The sequence below is a fragment of the Gorilla gorilla genome, chromosome 9, assembly GCF_029281585.2.
Source record: "Gorilla gorilla gorilla isolate KB3781 chromosome 9, NHGRI_mGorGor1-v2.1_pri, whole genome shotgun sequence".
Classification (NCBI taxonomy): domain Eukaryota; kingdom Metazoa; phylum Chordata; class Mammalia; order Primates; family Hominidae; genus Gorilla; species Gorilla gorilla.
In genome coordinates, this window is record NC_073233.2 from 16,138,340 (window position 1) to 16,165,341 (window position 27,002).

At 47.4% G+C, this 27,002-nt stretch overlaps 1 protein-coding gene and 2 long non-coding RNA genes across 9 annotated transcripts in view; 1 reads left to right on the forward strand and 2 right to left on the reverse strand.

Annotated features, from left to right (window-relative positions):
* Positions 1–39: 39 nt before the first annotated feature.
* On the reverse strand, positions 40–11,480 carry LOC134759274 (uncharacterized). Of its 2 annotated transcripts, XR_010135358.1 has the most exons (4): positions 11,069–11,480; positions 6,168–6,296; positions 3,482–3,558; positions 40–2,295 (listed from the first exon to the last, which is right to left on the reverse strand). It is a non-coding gene; the product is annotated as an uncharacterized lncRNA (long non-coding RNA). The 2 variants fall into 2 exon arrangements; XR_010135359.1 differs by lacking the exons at positions 6,168–6,296; positions 11,069–11,480 and adding an exon at positions 3,803–3,951.
* Positions 3,958–27,002, forward strand: part of LOC109028903 (uncharacterized) — a 49,741-nt gene continuing 26,696 nt past the window's right edge. The window contains exon 1 of the long non-coding RNA XR_002007907.3: positions 3,958–4,219. This is a non-coding gene — a long non-coding RNA (uncharacterized lncRNA). The remainder of the gene's footprint in view (positions 4,220–27,002) is intronic.
* SBF2 (SET binding factor 2) overlaps positions 24,118–27,002 on the reverse strand; it is a 531,976-nt gene continuing 529,091 nt past the window's right edge. For all 6 annotated transcript variants that reach the window (XM_063710649.1, XM_063710648.1, XM_063710650.1 and 3 more), the window contains 2 exons: positions 26,824–26,955; positions 24,118–25,846 (listed from right to left, as the gene is read on the reverse strand). In XM_063710649.1, coding sequence (XP_063566719.1) covers positions 25,748–25,846; positions 26,824–26,955 — 231 coding nt within the window. In that variant the 3' untranslated portion in view covers positions 24,118–25,747. The remainder of the gene's footprint in view (positions 25,847–26,823; positions 26,956–27,002) is intronic.

Sequence of the window (27,002 nt, forward strand, 5' to 3'; positions counted from 1 at the left end):
GGCAATATCCACTAAAGCTAAAAACAACAGCTACCCTCCGGCCCAGCAGTTTCCACTCATTTCAGAGAAATGAGGCTGATGTCCACCAAAAAACGTGTATAAGAAGATTCACAACAGTTTTATTATAATGGCCCCAAACCAGAGACACCCAAATATCCACCAGTAGAGAATAGACAATTGTATTTCCAGACAATGGATACTACACCTAAATTAACATATTACAGAGAGAGGCAAAAACCCGGCTGAATCTCGGACATCTTGAGCAAAGAAGCCAAACACAAAAGAGCATATACTATATGATTCCTTGTATATTAATTTCCAAGACACACTGCTAATCGGTGGATTTAGAAGTGAGGGTGGGAGGCGGGTGGCTGTAAACTGGGAAGGGACACACTTGAACTTTCTGGGATGCTGTAAATGGGTGGTGGTTACACAGGAAAAAACAACTTTACACCCAGGATTTGTGCAGTTTACTGTCTGTAACTGCAGTGCCTCTAGAAGCCTGAACTGGCTCACCTTTAAATTTTTTTTTTTTTTAAGAAGTCTCGCTGTGATGCCCAAGCTTGAGTGCAGTGGTGTGATCTCAGCTCACTGCAGCCTCTGCCTCCCAGGTTCAAGGGATTCTCCTGCCTCAGCCTCCCAAGTAGCTGGGATGACAGGCGTGTGCAGCACACCCGACTAATTTTTGTATTTTTAGTAGACAGAGGTTTCACCATGTTGGCCAGGCTGGTCTCAAACACCTGACCTCAATGATATGCCCTCCTCAGCCTCCCTAAGTGCTGTGATTATAGGCATGAGCCACTGCACCTGACCTCACCTTTCAATTTGCAGATAAGGAACTAGAAGGTGACACGTGAAATCTGTACCGGACTTCTAGGATGCTGTTCATTACACCACCCACCTCCTCTCGGGTCCTGATTACATTTTTATGTCAAACATTTAATTTCTCAGTGCCCCATCACCCAGCTAGTTGCCATGTGCCACCCCTACATACAGAGGAGGGCCCTGACCCTTTCTAGTCCTGTGCTCAGCTTCCATTGAGTCTTCTGAGGCTGCCGAGTCTTTGGCCCTGGGTAGTGGATACATCTGTGGTGGACACTAAATTCCAAGCAGGGCTACACTCAGCCTCCTTTTCCTGTTTCCACCACACACAGGCAGTCCATGGTCTCTTAGGATTGTGCACCCACAGGAATGCAGGCCTTTGTGTTTATATCCCCCTCAACAGTTCACAAGGGCCAGCTGAGGTCCAGCAGGACTTCAGGAGTGGGTAGACGAAAGCTCTGTCTAGCAAACCTCATTCTGTTCAGTCCCCAAGACCCGCAGCCCACTGCCCCCTCCTCCTCCTCATCGGAAGTCCTCGTTTCCTGTCCCATTTCACCCTGCCTCTCCCCTCTCCGACAACACTTTCTGCTTGGACCAGCAGCCCATGGGGGTTTCAGGGAGCAGTCTCCCTGCCCCACTTTCTGCATTTTCCCTCTGCTCTCAGGTTCCCTTTTCTTCCTGATGCATGGACCAGGACCATCCTGAGCAGCTCTCCTGGGAAGACTGTTCCCCCACAGGCTGGTTTCAGGGGATACCAGGACTGCTGCACCTCCACACTCATGTTTTCCACTCCCCTCAAAGTCCAGGCTGATAGGAGAGCAGCGTCACTGTCCAACTCTGCCAAACGTGTGTCTCCATTCCCATTTGGAGGGTGTGTCTGGAATCCTTGTTTACAAGGTGTAGAGGTGGAAGACTTCATCCCAGAGCCCCATGGCCCTGTACACCTCACTGCAGTTAGCTGGAAGATGGTTAAAGCAGTGAATGACTTTTTTTCTAGAGCTGTTGCCCTCCCAGCCTGGGCTACAAACAATCAGTGCTTGAATCTTCCTGCCTACCCCCACCCCAATCAGGCCTTTAGGGCACTAAGTTGGAAAGGAGCCTGGACTTCAGAGTCAAACAGGCCTGGGCTCTACTGTGGTTTTACCTTACTGTGTCATCTTGGGTGGGTTAGGATACTGTACAGGTGATGTGTCCTCAGGGTGTCACACCTGAGGCACCTGGTGTTTTGTCTTCATGCATGTTCTTTAGAAAGTCACGTGGAGGGGGTTTTCCATCTGGGCTGGGCCAGGCCACTTAATGGGCATGTTGCTGGTGGGCTGGCCGGTTCTGAGAAGATCTGGCAGGTGACTGCGGTCGGTCAGCCATTCAAGGCTACTACTGGAGAGTCTGGGAAATACCTCAGGTGCTCTCTGCATTTCCACAGGCAAGTCTGTAACTTCTGAGGTGTCCTGCAAAGGCAGGTAGCTGGCAAATCTATGAATGGATGAGTGAACAGTAGAGGAGGTCCCAGGTGAGGGTGACAGCCCAGCAACACACTTCCCCAGTCACACCTGCTCTTTGGAAGGTTCCAGCAAGGCTGTGGAGAGGACCCAAGGGCCTGTGACTGCCACCTCCCAGTAGACCCCAAGGACCTCCAGCCTCTGCTCTCCCCTCAAGGGTCCTGTCGCTCCCTTGGTGGCCATTAGCTGTGGTGGCCAGAGCTGTTCTCCACTCTACCTCCCAGGGCCTCTATCAGCAGCTGACGGTTCCTGCGGCTTGTAATGTTCCTGCTGATCTGCCTCACTCACTACCCATCACCGGTGATGAACTTTCCCAAAAGTCAGCCCAGAACTCCTTAAGGGCAGGGGCAGCCTCGTTGTGGTAGTTCCAGCACCCTGTACCAAGCAGGTTCTTAGTAAATGCTGACTGTTGAGTGGCCCCTTTCTGAAATAAATTCCTTGTTCTCAAATATATCCTGGATCTGGTCCCCTTGGGTCCAGTCAGGGCTTGAACCAGACAGCAATGACTGACCATCTCTACTCAAGAGTCTCTGGTTGGCCGGGCGCGGTGGCTCACGCCTGTAATCCCAGCACTTTGGGAGGCCGAGGCGGGCGGATCACGAGGTCAGGAGATCGAGACCATCCTGGCTAACATGGTGAAACCCCGTCTCTACTAAAAATACAAAAAAATTAGCCGGGCGCGGTGGCGGGCGCCTGTAGTCCCAGCTACTCGGGAGGCTGAGGCAGGAGAATGGCGTGAACCCGGGAGGCGGAGCTTGCAGTGAGCAGAGATCGCGCCACTGTACTCCAGGCTGGGTGACAGAGCGAGACTCCGTCTCAAAAAAAAAAAAAAAAAAAAGAGTTTCTGGTTTATTTGGAGCCTCTACCCCACCCTACCCTAAGGCTGGGAACCCTTTTGCCTTACTTTTTTCTTAAAGGAAGTTAATCCCAGCACATGTGAAAGATGGACCATCCATCCCAATGCCTCAAGTCCTGGGCTTCATTTCTCCATTTCTCCCAGGGCACCCTGGGAGTCTACATGCAAACAGAGATACTAGAAAGTTAACTTCCGGAAACTCCCTTGATAGGCCAATTCGTCCCCTTTTCTCTCTCTCCATGTGATTTTTTTTTTTTCAAAAAATATCTTTTGTAGTTTTTTTTTCCTTATCACCAATACATACCCAATGTGGAAAATTGAGAAAAAGCAGGTTTGTAAAAAGAATAAAATGCTTCGCCATAATCTCACTCTGCAGACAACCTACAATGGCAAAAATCGCAATTAATTTTGCACCAACCTAATACTAGGATTTCAGTGCACAGCCTTCCAGGCCTACATTTAGGTTTGTTTGAAACAGGAACATGCGGTTCAACCGCCAACCTGAGCCCGCGTCCCCTAAGGCCAATACCACCATCCTGACCCTCCTTGGGAGGTCCTGAAATGACCCCAGTTCCAGCGGCAACGAAATGCATACGCTTTCGAGGGAAGCAGGGGAGGAAACGACCTTGTGGCGCAGGTCTGCGCAGCCGAGGGGGTTCCCTGAGCTGGTGGAGCGGCGTGGCGTGGCCTAGGAAGTCCCTGGGCGAGGGAGGCCGGGGCGCGGCGTAGTGGGGGCGACTGGGTGGTGCAGGCCTGCGCACGCGCGCAGCCGTGGGCGGGACGGGCGGCCTGGGGGCTTCGCCGCCAGGTGGCAGGCGTGCGCCACGCCCGCAGGTTCCAGCCCCGACCCGGGCGCGCGAGGCCGACTAGGGTCGGGTCCGGTGTGCGGTGGTCGCTCCGCTCCGGGCCGCTCCGCTCTGGGCGTCATGGCGCGGGGAGCTGCCCCGGGGTTCTGTCCACCGGGGAGGAAAGCCACGAGCACTGAGCGCCTCCTGAGAGCCAGCCCTGACGTGAACTCATTTTATCTGCCACGACCCAGAAGGTGGGCGCAATTTTCCTATGTTCCAGGTGTGAAAAGTGAGGCTCAGGGAGCTAGGCAGTTGCCCAAGGGGACACAGCAGTGACGGCTCTGGGACGAAGCCCAGAAGTGAGGCCATCCAGACGTGATGGCCTCTTCCCGCGTTCTCGGCGGGTACGGCGCGCCGCCTGCCTGCGGCCCGCGGGGAGGTGGTCGGGTGGCCGCCCCGGCTCCTCCTCGGGCCCCTGAGGATTTCCGGCCGGGACCCCGAGGAGGGCCCTGTGGCCTTGCGGCATCCGTGGTCACGATTCCAGCCCCACACGGCCTCCCGCCGGTCCCTGCGAGTGCCCAAGACGGGGCCGCCCCTCCCGTCTCCTCCCTTCTCTCCCCTCCCCGGCGTCTCCCGCCGAGGGCGCTGCAGGCGGCCTGGTTGGGATGAGGGCGGGCAGGCGGCCCACAAGCAGGGGCCTGTTTCCTGACTCGTTTGACCCTGGCTGTCCCTGCGGAGGCCCCAGCAGACCCAGCAAGGTCATCTAGGGCGAAATTCCAGTCTGAGCCCTGAGCAGTGACTTAAGTTTTCCCGATAAGGCTCAAGAAGGGACACAGAGTGTCCTCCGCACACCCCGCACTCTGTCAGCACCTCCACTCTGGTGAAGCCTCTGCTGCAGACAGCCCGGCTCGAGAAGAGACAAAGATAGACTTGGGACAGATAAGGACAGAGACAGCCAGGGAGAGAGGGGCAAGGAGCTCAGAGGTGAAGATGGGGCCGCGCCGATGGGGAGGCAGCGGGTCTGCGGCCGCCGAGATGGGAAGTGGGCCCTGGAGCGGGCTTGCCGAGCCTACGACCGGGGCTGGGATGTTGGAGGAAGACGCGGTCATGAGGGCTGAAAAAGAAGGGGTTTTTGGTATGGTAGAAAAATGGATTGGGCTGGCAGCTTGAAGGCCACAGCCCTGTACCTCTGGGCCTGGTCTCGTGTGTGCACCTGGGACCGGTGGGTGAGGGGTGATGTAGAGTCAATGAGGGATGAGCTCGCTGAGTCTCCAGGAGGCAGGAGTGGAGAGGGCGAGGGAGGGAGGGTAGGACCTGTATACCTATGGTGGAGGGGGCAGGCGGGGGACAGATGCTGCTGGGCCAAGACTACTGAGTCTCTCCTGCCTGCTGGAGGTCCCTGGCTCAGGACTTATTCCATGCACACTCTGATAGAATATTTACGCCCAACACTAACTGTTTGGCTTGGCAAATAAGCAAAGCCATAAAGTCACAGCTGGCCTGTAGGCTCCCAGTCACCATGTGCAGCTGAGTCACAACCACTTCCCCCACCCCCTGGGGAGCAAGCGCCTATGCTCATGCCTGCACTCAGACACATACCACACAGGTACCCACAGATGCCGCGTGCCACTGAGTCATAGCTACCTCCTCAGAGAGCACGTGCCTGCATGCACTTGCACACAGGTCCCCACAGATGCCATATACACCTGAGTGTGAGTCATCATCACCACTGAACCCTGAGGGAGGGCACCCAGAGTGTGTTCTGCCATCCTTGCTTAGAGATACCCATATACACACATATACAGATATGTGCCCACCACACATCCTGTTGTACCTGCTGCATCATACCAGCAGATCAATAAATGTTTGTGGAATGAATGAATGAGTAAACAAATGAATGAACTAACAAGTGAAAACGTGAGTGACAACCACACTGCGTGGATACTCAGTAAAATTGGTTGGGGCAGCCCTGCAGGGTGGGTCCCAAGCTCTGTGTCCAGAAGTTGTCTTGCTCCAAATATATCCTCTGTGGGCGGGCAGGGAGCCAGGGCTGCCTCCCAGACCCTGACTTCACTGGGCCGGAGGCCCAACCTCTGAGGAGTTGAAGAAAATTAACAAAGAAGAGGCCCTGGCTTTCTGTAGCCAAGGCTGAGCTGTGAGATGAGTTGGTGGGGGCATGTGTACTCTGGAAATATCACTTACTCAGAGACTTGAGATGCAGGACAGAGTGCTCTGCTGAAGGGCCCAGAGAGGACTGGTTCTGGATTGGGCTTCTTGGGAACTGTGCCCCAAATGTGCAGAATGTGCAGGAGGCCTGGTTCCACTTGAGATCTGGGGCAAATACAGTGCCTGGGCTGAGCTGGTGATTGCAAAACTGAGGCCCCCTATTAGACAGTTTTCCATCTAGGCCTGCCCTTCTGGCTTGGGCTTGTTCCCAGAGCTGCTTTCCTGTCTCTCCCTTGAATCTTCTTTTCTGAAGCCCCTGTGTCTCTGCCCTAATTCATCATCTGGAATATTTTAATATTACCCCAACTGGTCTTCCTGCCTTTAGACAGTAAGACCTATCTATCTTGCTCATAGCTGTCAGAGTTATTTTTCTAAAATACAGGTCCAACTATATAACTTTCCTGTTCAAAATCCTTCCATAGCTTCCCACTTTTCAGCATTAAAGTTGGATGGCCTCAGCCCTGTGATGAGATCCTTCATGACCTTACTCCACTCTACCTGGAGGTTATGAAAGGGTAACATGTGGATGGATAGTTGTTGGTTATATGGATCGATGGGTGATGGGTGGACTCTAGGATAATGGATGCTTATAGGGATGAATGGACTAGTGGACTGATCTGTAGACAGATGATTAGAAGTACAAATGATCAGTCAGGCACGCTGGCTCATGCCTGTAATCCCAGCACTTTGGGAGGCCGAGGCAGGCTGGTCACCTGAGGTCAGGAGTTTGAGACCAGCCTGACCAACATGGTGAAACCCCATCTCTACTAAAAATACAAAATTAGCCAGGTGTGGTGGTGCATGCCTGTAATCCCACTTACTTAGGAGGCTGAGGCAGGAGAATCGCTTGAACCCAGGAGACGGAGGTTGCAGTGAGCTGAGATTGCACTATTGTACTCCAGCCTGGGCAACAAGAGTGAAACTGTCTCAAAAAAAAAAAAAAAAAAGAAGTATAAATGATTAGGAGGGCATGTAGGGTTGGAGAGATGGGTGGATGGATGGTTGGAAGGTTACTGCTCAAGTCAAGGTTGTTTTTGTTGCAAGGAACAAAGAAAACTCCAAATGTTTTCAAGAATGAGGGGTACAATTGTGAGAATACAGTGGACAACCTTGCAGAGAGCACTGACATTCAGGCCTCGTGAAGATTGGAACTGGAAAGTCAGGAACGGTGGCTCTTCTCTCCGTCTCCCGAGGACCTCAAGGTTCCTCTCTTTCTCACATTTCTCTGTACTCATTCCTGTCTCAGCAGGCTACCTCTGCTCGATTTTCTTGCTCATGGTCTACTCTCAGCCACTCTTACTCATTCCTTCTACAAGTTTTTACCAAGTGCTTATTTATGTGACTGTTTGTACCTCAACAAAGCTCCTACATGTTGAAAAATAGCAAGCAAAACAAAGTTGCTGCATTTATGAAGCATACTTTCTAATGAGGAGAGAGAGACAGTAGGCAGTTACATGTGTGCTGACGTTAAATGCTATGGAAAAAATAAAGCAGGGAGCAGTTTGGGGAGGGGTTGGGTTTCTGCTGCATATAGGATACTCAGAGGGGGTGTCCCTGATATGGTCATATTTGAGCAGAGATCTGAAGAAATTGAGGGGGTGAGCCGTGAAGATATCTGGGGGAAGAATGCTCTAGGAAGAGGGCGTGGCAAGTGCAGTGGTCCTGAGGTGGGAACTGTGTGGCACTGTGTGAGGAACATCAGTGAGGCTGGTGTGGCTGATGTTGTGTGAACATGGGGAGGATGGTGGAAGATGAGGTCAGACGGGTAGCAGAGGACAGATCATGAAGTGTGTTACAAGCCATTGTGAGGACTTAGACTTTTACTCCAAGAAGGAGGGGAGGCATTAGAGGATATTCAACAGAGAAATGACATGATCTTAGATTTTAAAAAGGACCTCTCTGGCTACAGTGATGACAATAGACTGAAAGGGACAAGGTGGGAGAGGGAGGCAGACAGGGAGACCACTTAGGAGGCAACTGCAGAAATCCAGGTGAGAGATGTTGGTGGCTTGGACTAGGGTGGCAGTGGTGAGGGCAGTGATAAGTGGTCCAGTTTAGGACGTATTTTGAAGGTAATCAGGATTTGCTGATGGATGGGATATGGGTGCGACCTCCCTCTGGTGAGGTGGCCCTGCTCAAATCAGCTGTGGACAAGGAGGATATGTGGTATAGTGTGGCTGTCTAGCTCCACCCTCCAGCAGAGGCAGCTTGACATTTGTCTTGGATAATGAGGGCTAAATGCAGGGTTGAGAGTCACGCCCAGCAGCAAAGCTGTTTCTGTCTGAACTGTAAGGTCACTCTAAATCCCACTCTTTCAAGGCAGATATATTCAGCAGGCTTAATTGAAAACTGGAACATAGCTTACCATTGTTAGGATAGAACTGGAGCTTGAAGTGACCTGACTTCTCAGTGAGACCAAACATTCACACTCTCCAAGGAAGAAAATGAAGGAAGAGAATGTTTATGACTGGCTAAGTCTGTCACCATCCAGTACAGACAACCTCATTTGGGCAGAGTTTTATGGCAAGCTATTGAAGATATATATGTACGCATATGTCTGACATATCTGTATCTATAGAATATATCATATCTGTGTGTAATACATAAGCTACTATATATATATGTGTGTGTATATGTGTTAAGATTATACACATACAAACACAGTTGCCTTTAGTTGAGGAACCCCAAGAACCTGCCCCTTGTCCAGTCAGGGTTGCTGCCCAGAGAAATAGAACTGATTTCACTTAATACACATGATATGATCCTGAAACTTTAAGCAGAAAGAAATGTTTGTGTCCATTTTCCTTAGAAAGGGGAGGTGGGTGTGGTGGCTACCAGAACTTAGACATTCCTTTGTATTATAAATGAGTTGTGAGGATAGTGAGTAGATGTATGTAACATAAATAAAGGAATGTTTAGGATGATGACTATTTAGGCTGATGATAGACTAGATTACATCAGATTAGATAGATAGGCACAGGTGGCTGGACAGAATGTGAACATGGATTGTTGATAGCTAGTTCTCTGTGAGCCAGGAAGCAGACCCTCACCAGACACCAGATCTGTTAGTGCCTTAATTTCAGACTTTCCAACCTTCAGAACGGCAAGAAATACATTTCTGTTGATTATAAGCCACCCAGTCTGTGGATGTCCTGTTGTAGCAGCTCAGACTGACTAAGACAGATGGTTGAATTACATTGAGAAATGGACAGTTGGATGATGGCTGTTTAGATTGGTGGATGTGTGAATTTTAGGTTACTGGATGGACAGCAAATGGAGGGATGAACAGCTTGATACCTTATAGAAGTGGTGCCTCAAAGTCACTTGGAAACTTTGTTACACACAGACTGCTGGACTCTACTGCCAGAGTTTTCAATTTGATAGATCTGTGGTGGGGCCTCAGAGTTTGCATTTCCGACAAGTTTCTAGGTAATGCTGATACTCCTAGTCTAGAGGCCATCCTCTGAGAACCACTGCCCTGTGGTATGCCTGGAAGTGTCCCATGCCAGTAGAGCCAAAATGGCCTTGCTAAGCTGGAATGGAGGAATCTGGGGACCCTGGACTTAGGGATGTCATCCAGCAGGGCTCCAGGCATCCTGTCACTGACAATGGGCTTAATGTCCACAATAGGCCTAGAGGCCCATGGCTCTTCTCCCAGGGATGTAGCACCCTTGTTTAGGACATCATGGCCCACCATGGTCTGTCCAGTCATCTCTAACCCCTGCCATCCTCAACTAGGGTTGAATAAGATCCATAAGGTACATGTACTTGGCCATCCAAGGGCGCTGGCCTTGGCTGTGGGGCATATAGAGCACTCAGAGGCAGTGCCACAGCCAGCCTAGTGCCCAGGAGCCAGCTTCAAAGGATTAGAGATGTTCCCTCTGAGCCCTACACTGCTGAGGGGCCCTGGCAAGCCCTCCTGGTTTGTCAAAAACACTTTTATGTTTGTTGTCCCTGTTTTCTCAGGCATTGTCAACCTCTCATCTGAACAAGATTCTGCTTATCAACATTTAAACATGCTTGAATCTCACTTACCTTAAAAAACAACAAAAGCCCCTTTCTTTGACTCCATGTCTTACTGCAGCTGCTGCCCCACCCTCCTCTCAACCACAGTCAAACGTCTCCAGAGCACTGTCTCTTTCCTCACACCTCACATGCCTCCTGTCAATGACAGCCTGGCCTCTACCTGCCTCACTTCACCAAAACAGCACTCCCTAAAATCACTGTGAGGTGACCTTCAGGACACTAAATCCAAAGTTCATTTTTCATTCTACTCTTCTTTTGGATTTTCCAGCAGCATCCAAACATTCTCTTGCTTCTTGAAACACTCTTCTCCATTCATTGCAAGGCACAACAATGCTCTTTCTCTGTTCACCCTCTATTCCAGGTTTATCCTCCTTTACCTGGCCATTGAACATTAGTGTCCTTAAGACACAGGCTGGGCTCTTTTCTTACTTAATACTCTTCCTTCTTGGCAGTTTTATCCATGTCCTCAAGCTACCATCTACTTTTCTCCCTCCCAAATAAGTATCTTCAGCTTATTCACCTCTTGATATCCAAGTGCTCAGCCTCTTCACTGGGACATCTCAAAGGCACCTCAGCCTCTAACTAAGGCCAAACAGGATATTTTCCCCTCCTCCACCCAACCCTGGTCGTCCTTTGGTGTTCACCATCTCAGGGAAAGATACCACCATCCATTCAGCTGGGTAACTCAGAAAGCTAGCAGGCCCTTTGACACCTGTGTCCCTCAGCCTTCATGGCCAAACCACCACCAGTATCTCTCCGTTTTCCTAAATACCTCTTGAGTCTACAGTTTTCGTCATCTTCACTATCCCATCCTAGCCCAAACCATCTCTTCTCTGAACCATGACAGTTACCTCTGAAGTGGTCTCTCCACTGCCCCTCTTGCGTCCCTCCAACCCATCCTCCATGTTGCAGCCACTCTGCACGTGAGTTCCGTCTGGCAGCTCAGAGATGGGGAGATGAATCGCCTGGGGGTAGGCCCTGCTCAGGGTCATGGCAGAGGCTGGGCCTCAGGCTTCCCTGCCCCACTCTCAGCCAGGGCCCTTTCCAGGACAGGAAGGCAGGCCCACACGTAGGCTGGAGGCCCCACTAGACACACAGCTCAGCCAGGCCTCCAGGGAATGGAGAAGAGGCTTTGAAATTTGCAGTATCAAGTTTCAGAAAACACAGGGTCAGGGTCAGCAGAGCAGCTGGTAGTGGGGAAGGCCAGGCCCAGCTAATTTCCTGTCAGAAGGGCCCAGAGGCTCCAGCCCCTCTCTGGGCTGGCCACAGGGGAGGAGATGCCGGGAATGGTTCACATTCTTCTGGCTGGGGCTACACTGAACCTCAGGGGACCTGTGGGGAGTGAGGAGGTGGATCTGCTGAGGCCAGAGTTGGGGGCTTTCCGTAGGGACCAGGCATCTGTTGTTCAACTCTTAGGCTTGGATGAGGCCAGGGACTGCAGAGGAGATGCAAAAAGACCATTGCAGCTGTGGGAGCTGTAGGATAAATAAGCCTAACTTCATGTTTTACAGATGAGGAAATAGGCTCAGACAGGGCCAGATCCTCACCAGGATCCTGCAGAGTATCTCATTCTAAGCCCTGAGCTCTCTGTTTCTAATTGCCCAGGTCTGGATTTCCTGGAAGGCCCAGCTATGGCTGAGCTGTGTGTCAGTGGGGGACATGCTGGCCTTGGCTCCTCCTGCTCACCTCCAGGCTAGGAGATGCACTTCTTAGGTGCTCTCGCTGTGGGGCGGGTGGCCACGGTGTGGAGTGGGTATGAGAGGGCTAAGTTAGCTGTGGGCCCATCCCGCCTCTCCTTGGAGTGCCCAAGCTCATTCTACCCACAAAGAGAACTTTATGTCCTGGTCCAGTGTCTAAGAGGGTGAGGCAGTCCTGGCTTTGAATGGCCCTGTAAGTGGCCTGGCCAGGCTGGGTGTGACGTAGAGGTCAGAGGTCCCCTGTACTCTTAATTCTGTGGTGCCAAGACTGGCCTGGTTGACCTGTCAGGACTGGGGAGAAGAGCACAGGATGCAGTTAGACAAGCCTGGGTTCAAATCCCACTTCCATCAGGCACTGCTGTGTGGCCTTGGAGAAGGTCGTTTAACCTCCTGAAATCATGGACTCCTCAGCTGTTAAAATGGGGAGGGGTTACTTAACTTCTTTCTCTAAGCCCAGATGTGTGATCGGTGTGTGTGTATGTGACTTGGGGAACCCCTCCCGGATCCTGGAAGTGCTGCACATACCCTCACTACCAGCTGGGAAGCATATGCCTGCTCCTGAAGTCAGCACCAGGGCCTGGGTGCCCCCCACCTGGTCATCCTTTCTCTACTCCTGGCACTTGAGTCTGAGGCTGGGGCCATTCTTAGATGTCCCAGACATCAACCTGACAGTCTTCAACTGCCCCTCTCCTCCTTTATCCCCTCTGTCTCCATCAGTTAGGCCCTATATCCTACAGATACCACCTCAGGCACGTCTCTGGAGCTCCCACGTCTATCCAGCCCAACTGCCTTCTCAGGTTGGGATAATTACAGCAGCTGCTCACTGGCCTGCCTCCCTCCCAGTCCCCCTTCGCCATCCTCACCAGGGAGATCTTTCTAAAATACATGTCACAAACCTGACTTAACTTCTTTTCCTTGCTCCTCGTGATTTCACCTTTGCCCAGTGATCTTATCCTTTAATACTCGGCCTAAATGTCATTTACTCAGGAAGTCCTCTCTTACCCCAAGGCTGGGCTATGAGCTCCTCCCATCTTTCTGCAGGCTCCTACTTGCTCTCACCCTATCATAGCTCTGGTTACACCAGAAATCATATCTTGGATAGTAGGTTATTTTATTTGGGGTCCAGAGTATCCAGGAGCAGGCATTAGCACAGAAGAAGCATCAATAAATGTATGTTGAATGAAAGAAAATGGACAGACGAGTGCATGGGAAGATGGACACAGTGGTTTTGGGTGACCAGCTCATTCATAATAGGTTCCATCATACAGCTGTGAGGGGAGAGACTGAGATTTGGGAGAACATGTGCATGGTCAGGGCTTATCCTGACACCGCACATACTAAAATGCTGGGCAGGTAAATGATTACCAGTTGCCCCCCAACTGGTGAGTCTCAGCCTCCCAGTGTACCTCCTGCTCAGGTGAAGGCTAATGATGGCGCGGTGGTAGACAAGCCCTATCCCCACCTGCTAAATTCAGCTGCCCTCAGGAAATATGCTGTTAAGAGATGACAGAGATGATATGGTTTGGCTGTGTCCCCACCCAAATCTCATCTTGAATTGTAGTTCCTATAATGCCCACATGTCGTGGGAGGGACCCAGTGGGAGGTAATTTAATCATGGGGGCAGTTACCCTCATGCTGTTCTTGTGATCCTGAGTTCTCACGAGATCTGATGGTTTTACAAGGGGCTTTTCCCCCTTTTGCTCAGCACTTCTTGTTGTTGCCACCATGTGAAGAAGGACATGTTTGCTTTCCCTTCCACCATAATTATAAGTTTCCTGAGGCCTCCCCAGCCATGCTGAACTGTGAGTCAATTAAACCTCTTTCCTTTATAAATTACCCAGTCTTGAGTATGTCTTTATTAGCAGCATGAGAATAGACTAATACAAGAGAGGTCACGAAAAACAGGTGGAATCCAGGCAGTGGGTGGGCCTACGTCAGAAAGAGTCTGCATGCGTAAGTGCCAGTATCACTAGGGTGTGTATATGTGAGAACATGTATGCCCTTGTTTGTGTTGCACGTGTGCGCGCAGGATTATATGTTTGCATGTGTGAGTGTCCCTCTTGGCCTTGCAGCAGCTGCCTCTGCATATCACATTGCACCTCTGCCCCTCTGCCTCATCTTATTCTCCCTAGGCCATCCCCCATCCAATTTGCTTGTTCTGAGCTCCTGCCCCCAGTATACAGCTGTTGTACGAATACGATGCAATTGCACGAATCACTGTGGTTCATTATATAGCCCTATCAGTTTCCTATTGCTATTGTAACAAATTACTACAAATTTAGCAGCTTAAAACAATACAGATTTATCCTTACTATTCTGGAGGCCAGAAGTCCAGAATGGGTGTTTCTGGGCTAAAATCAAGGTGTTGGCAGGGCTATGTTCATTTCTGGAGCTCTGAGGGAGAATCCATTTTCTTCCTTTTACTAGCTTCCAGAGGTTGCCACATTCTTGGCTCACATCTGTCCTCCTTCCATCTTCAAAGCCAGAAATGGCTCATTAAATCTTTCTCCTATTGAGTTTCCTATCGGGTCTTTCTCTGACATTTGCTTCTGCCTCCCACTTCCACTTATAAGGACCCTTGTGATGACATTGGACCAATCCAGGATAATGTCTTGGTCAGCAACCTTAATTTCATATGCAACCTTAATTCCCCTTTGCCATGTAAGATGACATATTCACAAGTCCCAGGGATTACAACATGGACGTCTTCAGAGAAGTGGGGGATTATTCTGCTTACAGCAAATAGCCTGGGTCTACTTTAGGTTGTGAGTTCTTTGGGGGCTGAGCTGTACTGTATTCATCCAGAGATTCCTTGGGAGCCGTTCAGTGCCCAGTATGCACCAGATGTTTATAATTTATTCAATATATTTGTTCCTTCCTTCCCTCTCTCTTTCACAGCGGTCCACCCCCATCATGGTCTGATAGCCCTCCCAACCTCTCTGGCCTCCCTGCCCATTGTCCCTCACAGGTGCTTCCCTTAGAAAGGAATGGTTCCATATCTGAAAATTAGCTTAGGTTTGAGAACCATTGACTAAAGAGGTGGCCAGCTCTCTAAGAGGAAGGACCTTGTAGAATTGCAGCAAGTATATGTCACAATGATTCATTTTTTTCCCCCAAAGGGACCTATGGCCATTTAGGTAATCATTCACTAGAGAAATGGGGATAACAGGACATTTTGAGGAGTAGCAGATGCAGAGTTTGAGTTGACATTAACACTTGGAGCCCAAAGCATCATCATGGCCCCTCTTTAAGAGGCCTTTTGGAGATCACTGTGATGTGATATGGCAGAAGAGTCTAGGGGCCTTCAGATGTCCAGTGTGTCAGCAAGAGAGGCCAATGCTGAGCCCCTGAAATGGCACTATTCCTTGAGACCAACTCATCACTTGGGGCAAGTCAACTGCATCAGGCCCTTTCAATTCTGGAAGGGCCAATGGTTCATCTCTACAGGGATAGAGACTTATTCTGGGCATGGGTTTGCCTTTCCTCACCACAGAGCCTTAGTTAGCATCACTTTCCAGGGATGTACAGAATGCCTGATCCAAAGGCATGGAATTCCATACAGCACAGCACTTAACTGGGGGACACTGTGATAGCAAGGGTCCTATTGAACTATGTGTGGTTTGTGGCTGCTGCAGGGCACTTGGGATTCTTCGTGCTCAGAAACCAGCAGACAAGAAGAAGAGTCATCATACTGGCAGGGATAACTGACCCTGATCAACAGGAAGGGGCAAGGCTGCTTCTGCATAATGAGGGCAGGAGGAATGTGTGTGGAGCCCATGTGATCCACTGTGCACCTCCAGGTAGCCCCACTGTAATTGTGAAAGGATATGCAGCAACCCTGAGAAGGGTTTGATTATTTAGCATTTATCCCCTTCCCTCCTCCTCCTCTCACCCCTAGAATGAAGGTTTGGCTCACACCACCAGGTAAGCCACCAACATCTGAGGAGGTTGTTGAGGGTGGGGGGAATTCGGAATAGATAGTGGACGAGGGAGAGAATGAAGGCCAGTTATGGCTCCAAGATTAACTTCATTGGTAGGGGCCGTAGTTAGTCCCACAGAGCTCCTGCTTTCTTCTGAGTTCCCCTTGGGAATAGAGGCCCAAGGGAAATGGGGAGGAACTTCTCCCTGAACCTGGTGGAGAGTAAAGATCTGTGTGGCACAAGGGGTAGACTGTGATGTTAACACTATAGTTGTAGTATATTTTAGACAGTTCAAATTATGACTCTTTTTTTTATTTTTATTTTTTTGAGACAGTCTCGCTCTGTCACCCAGGCTGGAGTACGGTGGCATGAACTCAGCTCATTGCAAACACCACCTCCTAGGTTCATGTGATTCTTGTGCCTCACCCTACCAAGTAGCTGGGACTACAGGCATACACCACCACACCTGGCTAATTTGTGTAATTTTGGCAGAGATGGGGTTTCACCATATTGGCCAGCCTCTTTTCAAACTCCTGGCCTCAAGTGATCTACCTGCCTTGGCCTCCCAAAGTGCTGGCATTACAGGCATGAGCCACCACATCAGACCATTTTAGCCCTGAATTTTCCTTGATATGATTTGTCCATTAGTATTTGTTGTTGTTTTTGTTGTTGTTGTTGTTTTTGAGACAGGGTCTCGCTCTGTTGCCCAGGCTGGAGTACAGTGGTGCGATCATGGTTCACTGCAACCTCAACCTCCTGGGCTCAATTGATCCTCCTGCCTCAGCCTCCCAAGAAGCTGGGACAACAGGTGCATGCCACCATGCTTGCCTAATTTTTATATTTTTTGTAGAGATGGGGCATTGCCATGTTGCCCAGGCTGTTCTTGAACCCCTGGGCTCAAGTGATCCATCTGCTTTGGCCTCCCAAATTGCTGTGATTACAGGCGTGAGCCACTGCACCTGGCCCATTAGTTTAAATATATTCATGAGAATAGACCATAATATGTAGCTGGCTGGAGTCTCAGAAAACCTTGGCATGCCTTAATATTTGAGAATCTCATTTCATTTCTTATTAATCTCTTGAGAGCAAAGAAAATCCTATAAATCTTGTCAGAGAATGTCAAGAGTTTGGACCCATGTTTTAGATAGTGACAACTGTCCTAGTGGCTTTTAAATAGCCATCCTGCACCTGCCATTTAGAATATTTATTTTTGCTCTCAGAAGATATTTAGAAACAAGCAAGGGAAAGGAGCCAAATCATTTACAGATTCATGTAACCAAACCAAAATGAAACCAAGATAAGAATGTTCACAAAAATTTTAACCCAGGAATGTAGAAAAAATTAAATTATGCATGTATTTATTAGTCAGGGTTCTCTAGAGGGACAGAACTAATAGGATAGATATATATAAAGGGCAGTTTAGTAAGTATTAACTCACATGATCACAAGGTCCCACAATAGGCTGTCTGCAAGCTGAGGAGCAAGGAGAGCCAGTCTGAGTCCCAAAGCTGAAGAACTTGGAGTCTGATGTTCAAAGGCAGGAAGCATCCAGCACGGGAGAAAGATGTAGGCTGGGAGACTAGGCCAGTCTCTCTTGTCACGTTTTTCTGCTTGCTTTATATTCTAGCCGCACTGGCAGCTAATTAGATGGTGCCCACCCAGATTAAGGGTGGGTCTGCCTTCCCCAGCCCACTGACTCAAATGTTAATCTCCTTTGGCAACACCCTCACAGACACACCCAGGATCAATACTTTGCATCCTTCAATCCAATCAAGTTGACACTCAGTATTAACCATCACAACGAAGAAAGAAACAAAAGTGAATTTACCAGAGAAGTCATGTCTTGCAGAAAGAACGTGGATTCTGGAGAAACCAGAGTACTCAATCCAGAAAGACACTTGTCTTTAAACCAAAAAAGATAAAAAAACTTTTATCATTCCAGGAGAACGTACAGTCCTTTATTAAAGGTGGCTTTATAACTAAACCAAATCCTGAATAAAGTTGATATAGGAGGAGTTAAGAAATTAGGCAGATAGGGTAAGGAAGTCCTTAGTAAGGTTTTCCTTTTAATGAAAAGTAGCTCCCAAATAATTTTCTTTTCTAACAAAGAGCAGCCTGTAAAATTGAGCTGCAGACATAAACAAGGAAGCTAGAAGTTTGCATGGGTGAATGCCAGCAGCTGTGCCAATAGGAAAAGGCTACCTGGGGCTAGGCATATCCAACATGACAGCTCCATCTTCCCTTCTCTTTGCTAGCCACGCATACCATAAGAAGCAGACAAGATGGCACCAGCCAAGCAAAGACCTCATTTGCATAATAAGATTAGGGTGGTGCGGCCAGATTCCCTGGGCACTATGTAATGTCACACCTGGTCCAACCAATCTTTGGGCCCTATGTAATCAATCACCTCCTCAAGCCTGTCTATAAAATCTGTGCACTCCACTGTGGGCCGGAAGTCCCATTTGGGAGCCCATCTCTCTTGAAGGACAGAGCTAGCTGTTCTTTCTCTTTCTTTTGCCTAGTAAACCTCTGCTCTTAAACTCACTCCTTGTGTGTGTGTGTGTCCTTAATTTTCTTGGCATGAGGCAATGAACCTCGGGTATTACCTTAGACAACAACTCCTGTTCAAAGTCAAGAGCTTCTACCAAAAAGGGGGAGGCTTGGCCTGAGAGAAAATGCACCAGGGCAGAAAATGTGAGCCATAGAAACAGAGTGCTCAAAGGGCTCAGGCGAGTATTGCACACTAGTTCCAAGAGTCACGAATTCCTTCTGATACTCTTTTTCAGGTCCTGCTTCTGGACACCATTTATGTCACCCTACATAACAGAGAGGGTCTCTAAAAGAAAATAATATTTATTTAATAGGGCTGTATTAGTCTGTTCTTGCATTGCTATAAAGAAATACCTGACGTCAGGTGTGGTGGCTCATGCCTGGAATCCTAGCACTTTGGGAGGCCAAGGTGGGAGGATTGTTTGAGCCCATGAGTTCAAGACCATCTTGGGCAATATAGTAAGACCCTGTCTCTATAAAAAAATTAGCTGGGCATGGTGGAGCACACTTGTAGTCCCAGCTACTCAGGAGGCTGAGCTGGGAGGATTGCTTGAGCCCAGGAGGTCAAGGTTGCAGTGAGCTGTCATTGCGCCACTGCACTACAGTCTGGGTGTCATAGCAAGACCCTGTCTCAAAAAAAAAAAAAAAAAAAACTGTAAGAGGTTGAACTGGTTCATGGTTTGCAGGCTGTAAGGCTGTAGAGGAAGCATAGTGGCATCTGCTTCTGGGAAGGCCTCTGGAATCTTACAATCATGGTAGAAGGCCAAGCGGGAACTTTCATGTCACATGGCCAAAGCAGGAGCAAGAGAGTAAGGGGGAAGATGCCACACACTTTTAAACCTCAGGAGAACTTACTCACTGTCATGAGAATAGTACCAAGTTGATGGTACTAAACCATTCTTGAGAAATCCACTCCCATGATCCAATCAGCTCCCACCAGGCCCCACCTCCAATTGGGGATTACATTTCAACGTGCGATTTGGGTGAGGACACACATCCAAACTATATCAAGGGCATTGCAATGGGAATACCTATATAACACCATAGTAAACTATGTGTGTATTCAGGGAGGTAAAGGAACACAAAGGTTTTTTAAAGGAAAAATGAGGATCATTACATAATTGTTTTGAGATAATTATCCTGGCTACAAGGATCAGTAACAAGGGTGACACTAATCCAAGGCTGGACAGGCAGTTGCTAGACAGATGCCTTCAAAGGAGTAATTTTTGTGTAAGGTTGCAGTGGCCTTTGTGCAAGGTTGCAATTTTTGCAGGTTTTTTTTTTGATAGTTTTTGTTATCAGGCATTTATGCATGAGTACTCTCTCTTCATAGCTTTCCCTGGCTCAATTTATCAGGCTTTTTTGTTTTGTTTTGTTTTGCTTTTTTTTAAACATAAGTGACTCCATTTTGATTCTGACAACTTTAACATTGACAACCATGAAAAGATTTCTCTCAGATCTCTGACTGCAGGGACTGTCATTGACTATGGGCCTCAGCTGGTATATTCTGAAATCTATTACTGTGTTTCCACCAAAACCATGCTTCCCATGGACTGCTCCTAGCCAATGATTGAGCATGGTGGGGATCCTAGGAAGGCCCATTCTTGGAATATGTGGGATTCCCCTGATGGCTCAAGGACTTCTTATCTGCCTTGCTGAACTTCCTTAGAACTGCACTGCACTCCAAGTCTCCTCCACTCATCTTTGCTTCCCTTTCTTTTTCACAAGGATTACACCAGCATCATCGTCTCTTGGCTCTTCCAGCCTCCCCAGAGTTCCTGCCTATCAGGCATCTGCTTCTCAGAGGACTGAGACACATTTCTGTTACTCCAAGAACAATTCTGTTACCAAGGACCAATGCTGTGGTCCGTGGACCAGCAGCACTGGCCTCATTAGAAATGCAGAATGTCAAGCCCCACCCCAAACCTACTGAATCAGAATCTCATTTTAACAAGATGATTCATGTATGCGTTACAATTTGAGATGCACTGATTTAGATGATTTGGATTTTTCAGCAAATCCTTTAAATCTCAGTTTGGAAACTGAGTCCTTGCCAAGGTAAATATTTGGAATCACAAAGTAACAGATCATCTGCGTCCTGCATTTTTATAAGTCAAAGCCCAGCAAAGGGACTGGCTCAAGGTCATAGATTACATTAGAAGAGAGCCAGCACTAGAAGCCAGGTCTCTTGCCACCCAGCTCTTCCCTACCCCCGCAGGCTCTGCTGTGAGCAGGCTATTTGCTGTAAATATGCATTGTTTAGTGTGGTAGCAGTGGAAATAAGGCTAGTTGTGGTAGAGTACAAAATATATTTGTTCTTTGTTCTGGGTTCCTGGCGCACAGTGTCTAAAACCCTAGAAATTTCCTAAGTGATAGTTTGTTATTCCTAACACACCCCACCCTTTAGTAGTATCTTTTGTTATTCATAACTGCCCTTCGCAACACCTGAGTTTATGCTAACAAGGTGATTCAGGGTGGGGTCCCTAGCTAGGTTAAGGATGTGGGCTGGTCATCTGAAAGACCAAACAAGTGAATAGAGGGTGGGAACTTTCAGCCACCCCCAACCTCGGGGGAGGGAGGGTAACTGGAGACTGGGTTGTAAAAACTCTTGAATAATGAGATAAGGAGTGCCTCTGGGTTGGTGAACACATCAGATGCTGGGCAGGTGGTGTGTTGCCTCCCTCCATACCATGCATCTCTTCCCTTTGGCTGATCCTGAGGTGTATCCCTTAGAAATAAGCTGGTAAATGTAAGTAAAGTGTTTTCCTGAGTTATATGATTTGTTCTAGCAAATTACTGAACCTGAGGAGGGGGGATTGTGGAAAACTTCATATTTATAGCTGGTTGGTTAGAAGTTCTGGTGGCCCTTGGAACTTGCAACTAGTGTTTGGAGTGGGGGCAGTCTTGAGGACAGACCTGAACTTGTGGAGTCTATGCTAAATCCGGGAGTTAGCGTCAGACTTGAACTGAATTGTTGGATGTCCAGTCGATGTTGGAGAACTGGTATAGAAACATGACATGCATTTGTTTTATCAGAAATGGCCTCTGAAAAAAAAATTAGTCCAAACTCAGATGTGCTGTAAGTATAAAATACACACTAGATTTTGAGGATTTAGTATGAACAAGGAATATATTTCATTAATTTTTTTTGGTATTGTTTACTCATTAAAATATTTTTGATATATTGGAGTAAATATATGGTAAAAACAAATATATTAAAATTAATGTCTTTAACTTGAAGATATCTATGGGGCTTGCATTATATATGTTTGATGGTGCTGCTGTAAACCCTATCTCTTCGTCAACACTGCTTTATTCACTGCTTAATTCATAGCTTTGGCTGGCATTGCTGAGGGCACTTCTCTGTTATCAGCTTGGGATCTTTCAGAAATTCTTTATGGGATGATAGGGCTACTTAGTAACTCTTACAAGAATCCCTGATTAAATACCTATAAATGTCAGTTTCCCTTGAGAAGCAAATGTGCCATGTTATTAGCAGTTTAAGCTCTAGCTCTGGAGTGGAGACAATAGAGTGAAGGGGTTTGGGAGGTGGGAATAAAGGATTTGGGTCAAAGGGGTTGGGAAGTGACTTATGCTGTGTGCTCCTTTGAGTTTGCATCTTTCAAGAGCCCATTATTAGAAGGGTTTTGTCACTGGGACCACAGAAGGAAGGGCCCTGTTAAGGCTTCTGCAGGTTGCCAAGCCCTGGTCTTTCTCCCTTGGAACTGTAAAGCAAAAAAGTATATGAGACAGGTCTCAATCAATTTAGAGATTTATTTTTCCAAGGTTAAGGATCATGACCCAGGACACAGCCTCAGGAGGTCCTGAGAATACAAGCCCAAGGTAGTTGGGTTAAAGGCTCTTGTTTTTATATGTTTTAGGGAGACATAAGACATCAACCGATACATGTGAAGTATACATTGGTTTGGCCTGGAAAGGCAGAAGCTTATAGGTCACAGGTGGATTCAAAGATTTTCTGATCGGCAATTGGTTGAAAGAGTTATTATCTAAAAGGCTGAAATTAATTGAAAGGAGAGTCTGGGTTAAGATAAGGGGTTGTAGAGACCTAGGTTCTTATGTAGATGAAGTCTCATAGGTGGCTGCCCTTAGAGGCAACAGATAGCAAATATTTCCTATTCAGACCTTTAATAAAAGGTACTAGACTCTTAGCTAATCTCTTCAGGATCAGAAAAACACCGGGGAAGGGAAAGGGATCCTCTACAGAATGTAAATCCCCTCCCCCCGCACAAGATACAGCTTTGCAGGGCCATTTCAAAATATGTAAAAGGAATGTATTTTGGGATTAAAAAAGCTTTGATTTCCTTCAGGGCTTGCTATCTGTTAATGTGATGCTATACTAGAGTCAGGTTGGAATTTGGTATTTTATTGTGACAGTCTATTTTGTCAGTCTTAAGATCTGTTTTAATGGTAATGCTGGTCTGTTGTGTCTAAACTCCAAAAGGGAGAGGGTATAATGAGGCATGTCTACCTCCTTGCCCGAGCATCATGGCTGGAACTCGTTTTTCAGGTTTCTTTGGAACCCCCTTGGCTGAGAGGGGGTCCATTCAGTCATCTGGGGGGCTTAGAATTTTATTTTTGTTTACAGAACCCAGTATTCTCCCCGTTCACAGTTAAGACCTGAGGAATGAAGGGCATCCAGATACTGACACTGTGAACACAGCTTCTACTCAACCCCTAATCCCAGTTGTTTCCCTCCTGACTGAATCTCAGGGACACAGCAATGTGTAATGGTAGCTGTTGAGAGGCCTAGGACCAAGGAAAGGCTTGAGGGCCCTTGGCTACATCAGCATGCTCTTGAGACTGAGGAGAACCGAAAGCTCAAGGGAATATGTCACTATCTATCTCACCTTGAGCCTCAGTGGCTATTTGGGATCCTCTTGCTTGGCTCAGAGGACTCTGGATGTCAAAGGACTTAAAGGCTCTGCCCTAGATGAAAACTTGCATTCTCTGTTGGCTACATGAGGTAAACTCATGGGCTTATTAACCAAGGAAGTACTGTCTAGAACTGAGATCACTGATCATTTGTACTGTTTAACAATTCCGTTTGGGAGGCCGAGGAGGGTGGATCACGAGGTCAGGAGATTGAGACCATCCTGGCAAACACGGTGAAACCCCATCTCTACTAAAAATACAAAAAATTAGCTGGGCGTGGTGGTGGGCCCCTGTAGTCCCAGCTACTTGGGAGGCTGAGGCAGGAGAATGGTGTGAACCCGGGAGGTGGAGCTTGCAGTGAGCCGAGATTGTGCCACTGCACTCCAGAACTCCAGAGCCTGGGCAACAGTTCCCTGAAGCAGAAAAATCTGCTGCTCAAACAGACTTCAATGTCTCATGCCTAAAATTTTCACAAATTACCATATACTCTGGGTGGTGGAATGGACCCAGAATAGGTAAGGGACTTAAGCAATTTCAAACAAACAGCTTATTAGAGACAGTGGTAGGAGTGGCAGCACATATGAGAATCTTGGCCTCAAGTCTCTTACCTAAACTCTGCAGAAGTGTGTCTGGAACCCAGAAGCTCATGCTAACATGTCCGGTATCCCTAGTTACTTCTTGAGCAAAGGGCAGTGATGACATTAGGAGAATGAAAGAACAAAGTGGGTCATGCTTTGTTTTATTCTTGAACCTTTAGTCCCATGTATGAATCCTGAGTGTTACCCTCCTGAATGCTGTGCACTACAGAATGAACTTTAGTTCACAGTAAATGAGGGATGCTTTTTTCTTAAGAAATAAATTTAATTCAAGGTGGTTAGTGAATGTGAGGCAATGTAATGCCTTCACGAAAGTTAAAGTAATCCAGTTACAAAAGAAGCACTGTGTATAGTCTCAAATAGCTGAAGGTACAATGGGCTCCATATTTTACAAAGTACAAAAAATTATTTCATATACAAAGAAAAATACAAATAATGTGCAAAAACCATTTTCACAGGTGGCAATTTATAAAATGGAAATGATAGAAAAGTCCTTTGTTCTTAATTATCCCCGAATTTCTTATATATTAACACAGTTCTATTTCCTAGTGTGTAGACAATTTTAAATTTGAAATTCTGATTTATTTTTAATCTACAAAGTATTTTTATTTTTTAAAAGGGAACCATTTCATTATTGAAATCTTATGAATGTATCAGTTAATTTATATTAAATTATAAGCAGGCTATCTGAAAAACAAGGATATAGAAATCATATATACACATTTTTGAAATATTGGTTTAGTATTTAACATATTAACATTTCAAAACAAATGCAATGATCTAGCTACCTATGACGCCAGCTGGTGTCAGTGGTTGTAGCGAAGATGCTGTTTCTGTTTACCATGAGCAAACAGCATTTCTTGGGTCTTAAGCTAAACAATCACAAGTTATCAAAGTAAAGAAAATCTAAAGACAGTTCTTACTTTTCATGTGTAGAAGTGTAGTTTGGGTATCCAGTCATGCCACAGTGTGACTGTGGTCAACACAGCCCTTGTCACAGGTGCGTATGGTCCTAAATAGCTGGCCTCTGTCTTTCCAACATCTTCACTTCATTGGGAATTCAGTGCAAGTGTTTGTTTTGTGAGTTAGTGCATTCAGCTTTTTTTGCATGTTATTTTGAAAAAGAAACTGTCAGGAAGCAGAAGATACATAAGAACACAAGGCCCTGGATCCTCAGAGCACCTCTGGTCTAGAGAATTCAATGTTTTGGAAGTAGTGTTTTCCTGCATTGGGCTGGTCATTGTTGTACCATTCCCTGGATAATCTTTTTCCATCAGAATAATGTTGTGTGCTCCCTCTTTGCCTGCTACTGAACAATGACGTCTCTTGTTGTGAACCCCACTGGCAGAGCACGGACCATGGAAGCATCTTTTGGCAGCACCAGAGAACTGAGCATCTCAAAGGTCAGGCATTACAAGTAGATGTCTCTCATAGGAAACCTAGTCCAGGTAGAATATGAGACAATCTTGGAGGGTTTTGATTTTTGCTTGTTAAACAGGTCTCCAAGGAAATTATGACCTCAGAGAACAAAAAAGAATCTATAGCTTTCATGAAGAAGGACCCAAGTAGGTGGTAGCTATTTTGCCTGGGTGAGGTTCACAGTTGGCTCAGGAGACATCTTCTGATCATTAACCACTAAGACCCTGTTAGAAAAATTTAGTGCAAGATACAGGGAGTGCATGGGGCTGTTGACCAGACCTGTGTGAAACACCTATTCAGGTTAAGTAGATATAGCAACCCCTGCAAGAGGGGACTGGGCAGGAGAACCTCAGGCCCTGGGATAACTTGTTGTCAGCTCCTCAAGGAACCATGCTTCTTTTTCTATCTGGCAGCATGAGTTCTTCTGTTTCTTCTGCGTGGGTTGACCATGGGCATCAGGCATCAGAGATACAACTCTGGATCTTGTCCATCCATTGCTGGGCACTTTGTCCATCCTGGGCGCAGAAGTTATACACACGTTTGCTGGTCTTGAGCTACAAAACCAAATGACAGTGAACCAGAGATGAAGGGCAGGGCTGTTTTATGGATTTGGGTAAGTGGTAAATCAGTTCCTGTGACCTTTCTTTTCCATACTGCCCCAGAACGTCTGTAAGAATTTTTCTTCCTCAACTACCATACTGTTATTGCCTTTACTTTTCTGGTCTCTAGAGTCATAGGGGATGTTGATAGAAGGGTACTGGCAGGAAAAGGAGACACACTGGGAGCGCCTTATTTTGCATTTTCTTAGTGTCGTCTTTGACTAAGGAGGAAGGGTCAGCAATGAATGGTGCCTTTAACCTTTCCCATGCACTGCACCAATGCACTAAAGGTGAGGGAGCTCCTTGTGCTCCAGGGGGATGCCTGAGATTCATCCATACCATAAAGTTGGCCTTCGTGTCCCCTTTCTTTAGTTGGAGCCATATTGGAAGCCCACTGTCAGGAAAACGGTCTCATGGCCTGAGCAGGGCCATCGAGGATGACCTATCCTCTTTATAAAGCCCTGCTTGACTAAGTCTCCTTCTATTATGTGGCCTATAAAGTGCCCCATGGCCTACCTAAGGGCTGCTGAAGATGTTAGCGTAGCTACTTATCATGTGTGACTAAGGACAGTCTTTTGTGGGTAGTCAAGCATGAAGACCACTGAATACTAGGGAAATAGCATCTGTTCTTGAAAGTAGGTGGTGACTGAAATAACTAACAACATTTAACAAGGAGTTCATCTGTTTCCATGTGCGCTGGACTCCTTTTGCACAAAGCAATATGCAGCTTTTCTGAGACATACAGACAGGAAGAGAGGATAGCCTTGGGGGTCAATAATGCTGAGTTCAAGCTCTGGAACAATTCCTATAGCCAAGGGGGTCTGTCATCCATCTGTAGTCACCACCAATTACTCTGAGGGCTCCATCATTCTTGGAGACAGACAGAATGATGTGCAGACAGAGCCAGGAAAAGAGAAGTAAGATCAACTTACATCAAAGAAAGCCTTGTCACTTGTGTGCTTTGGGGCTCCCATGCTGGGGCCAGCAGGGATGACCATTTCTACTTCAGCCAGATCAATGTGGCCTTTACAGCTTGTGTCCTCACCTGAGTCATAGTAGCGCAGCTGGAACCAAAAGGATACAAGTGAGATATAAGAGACAGAAAGAGAAA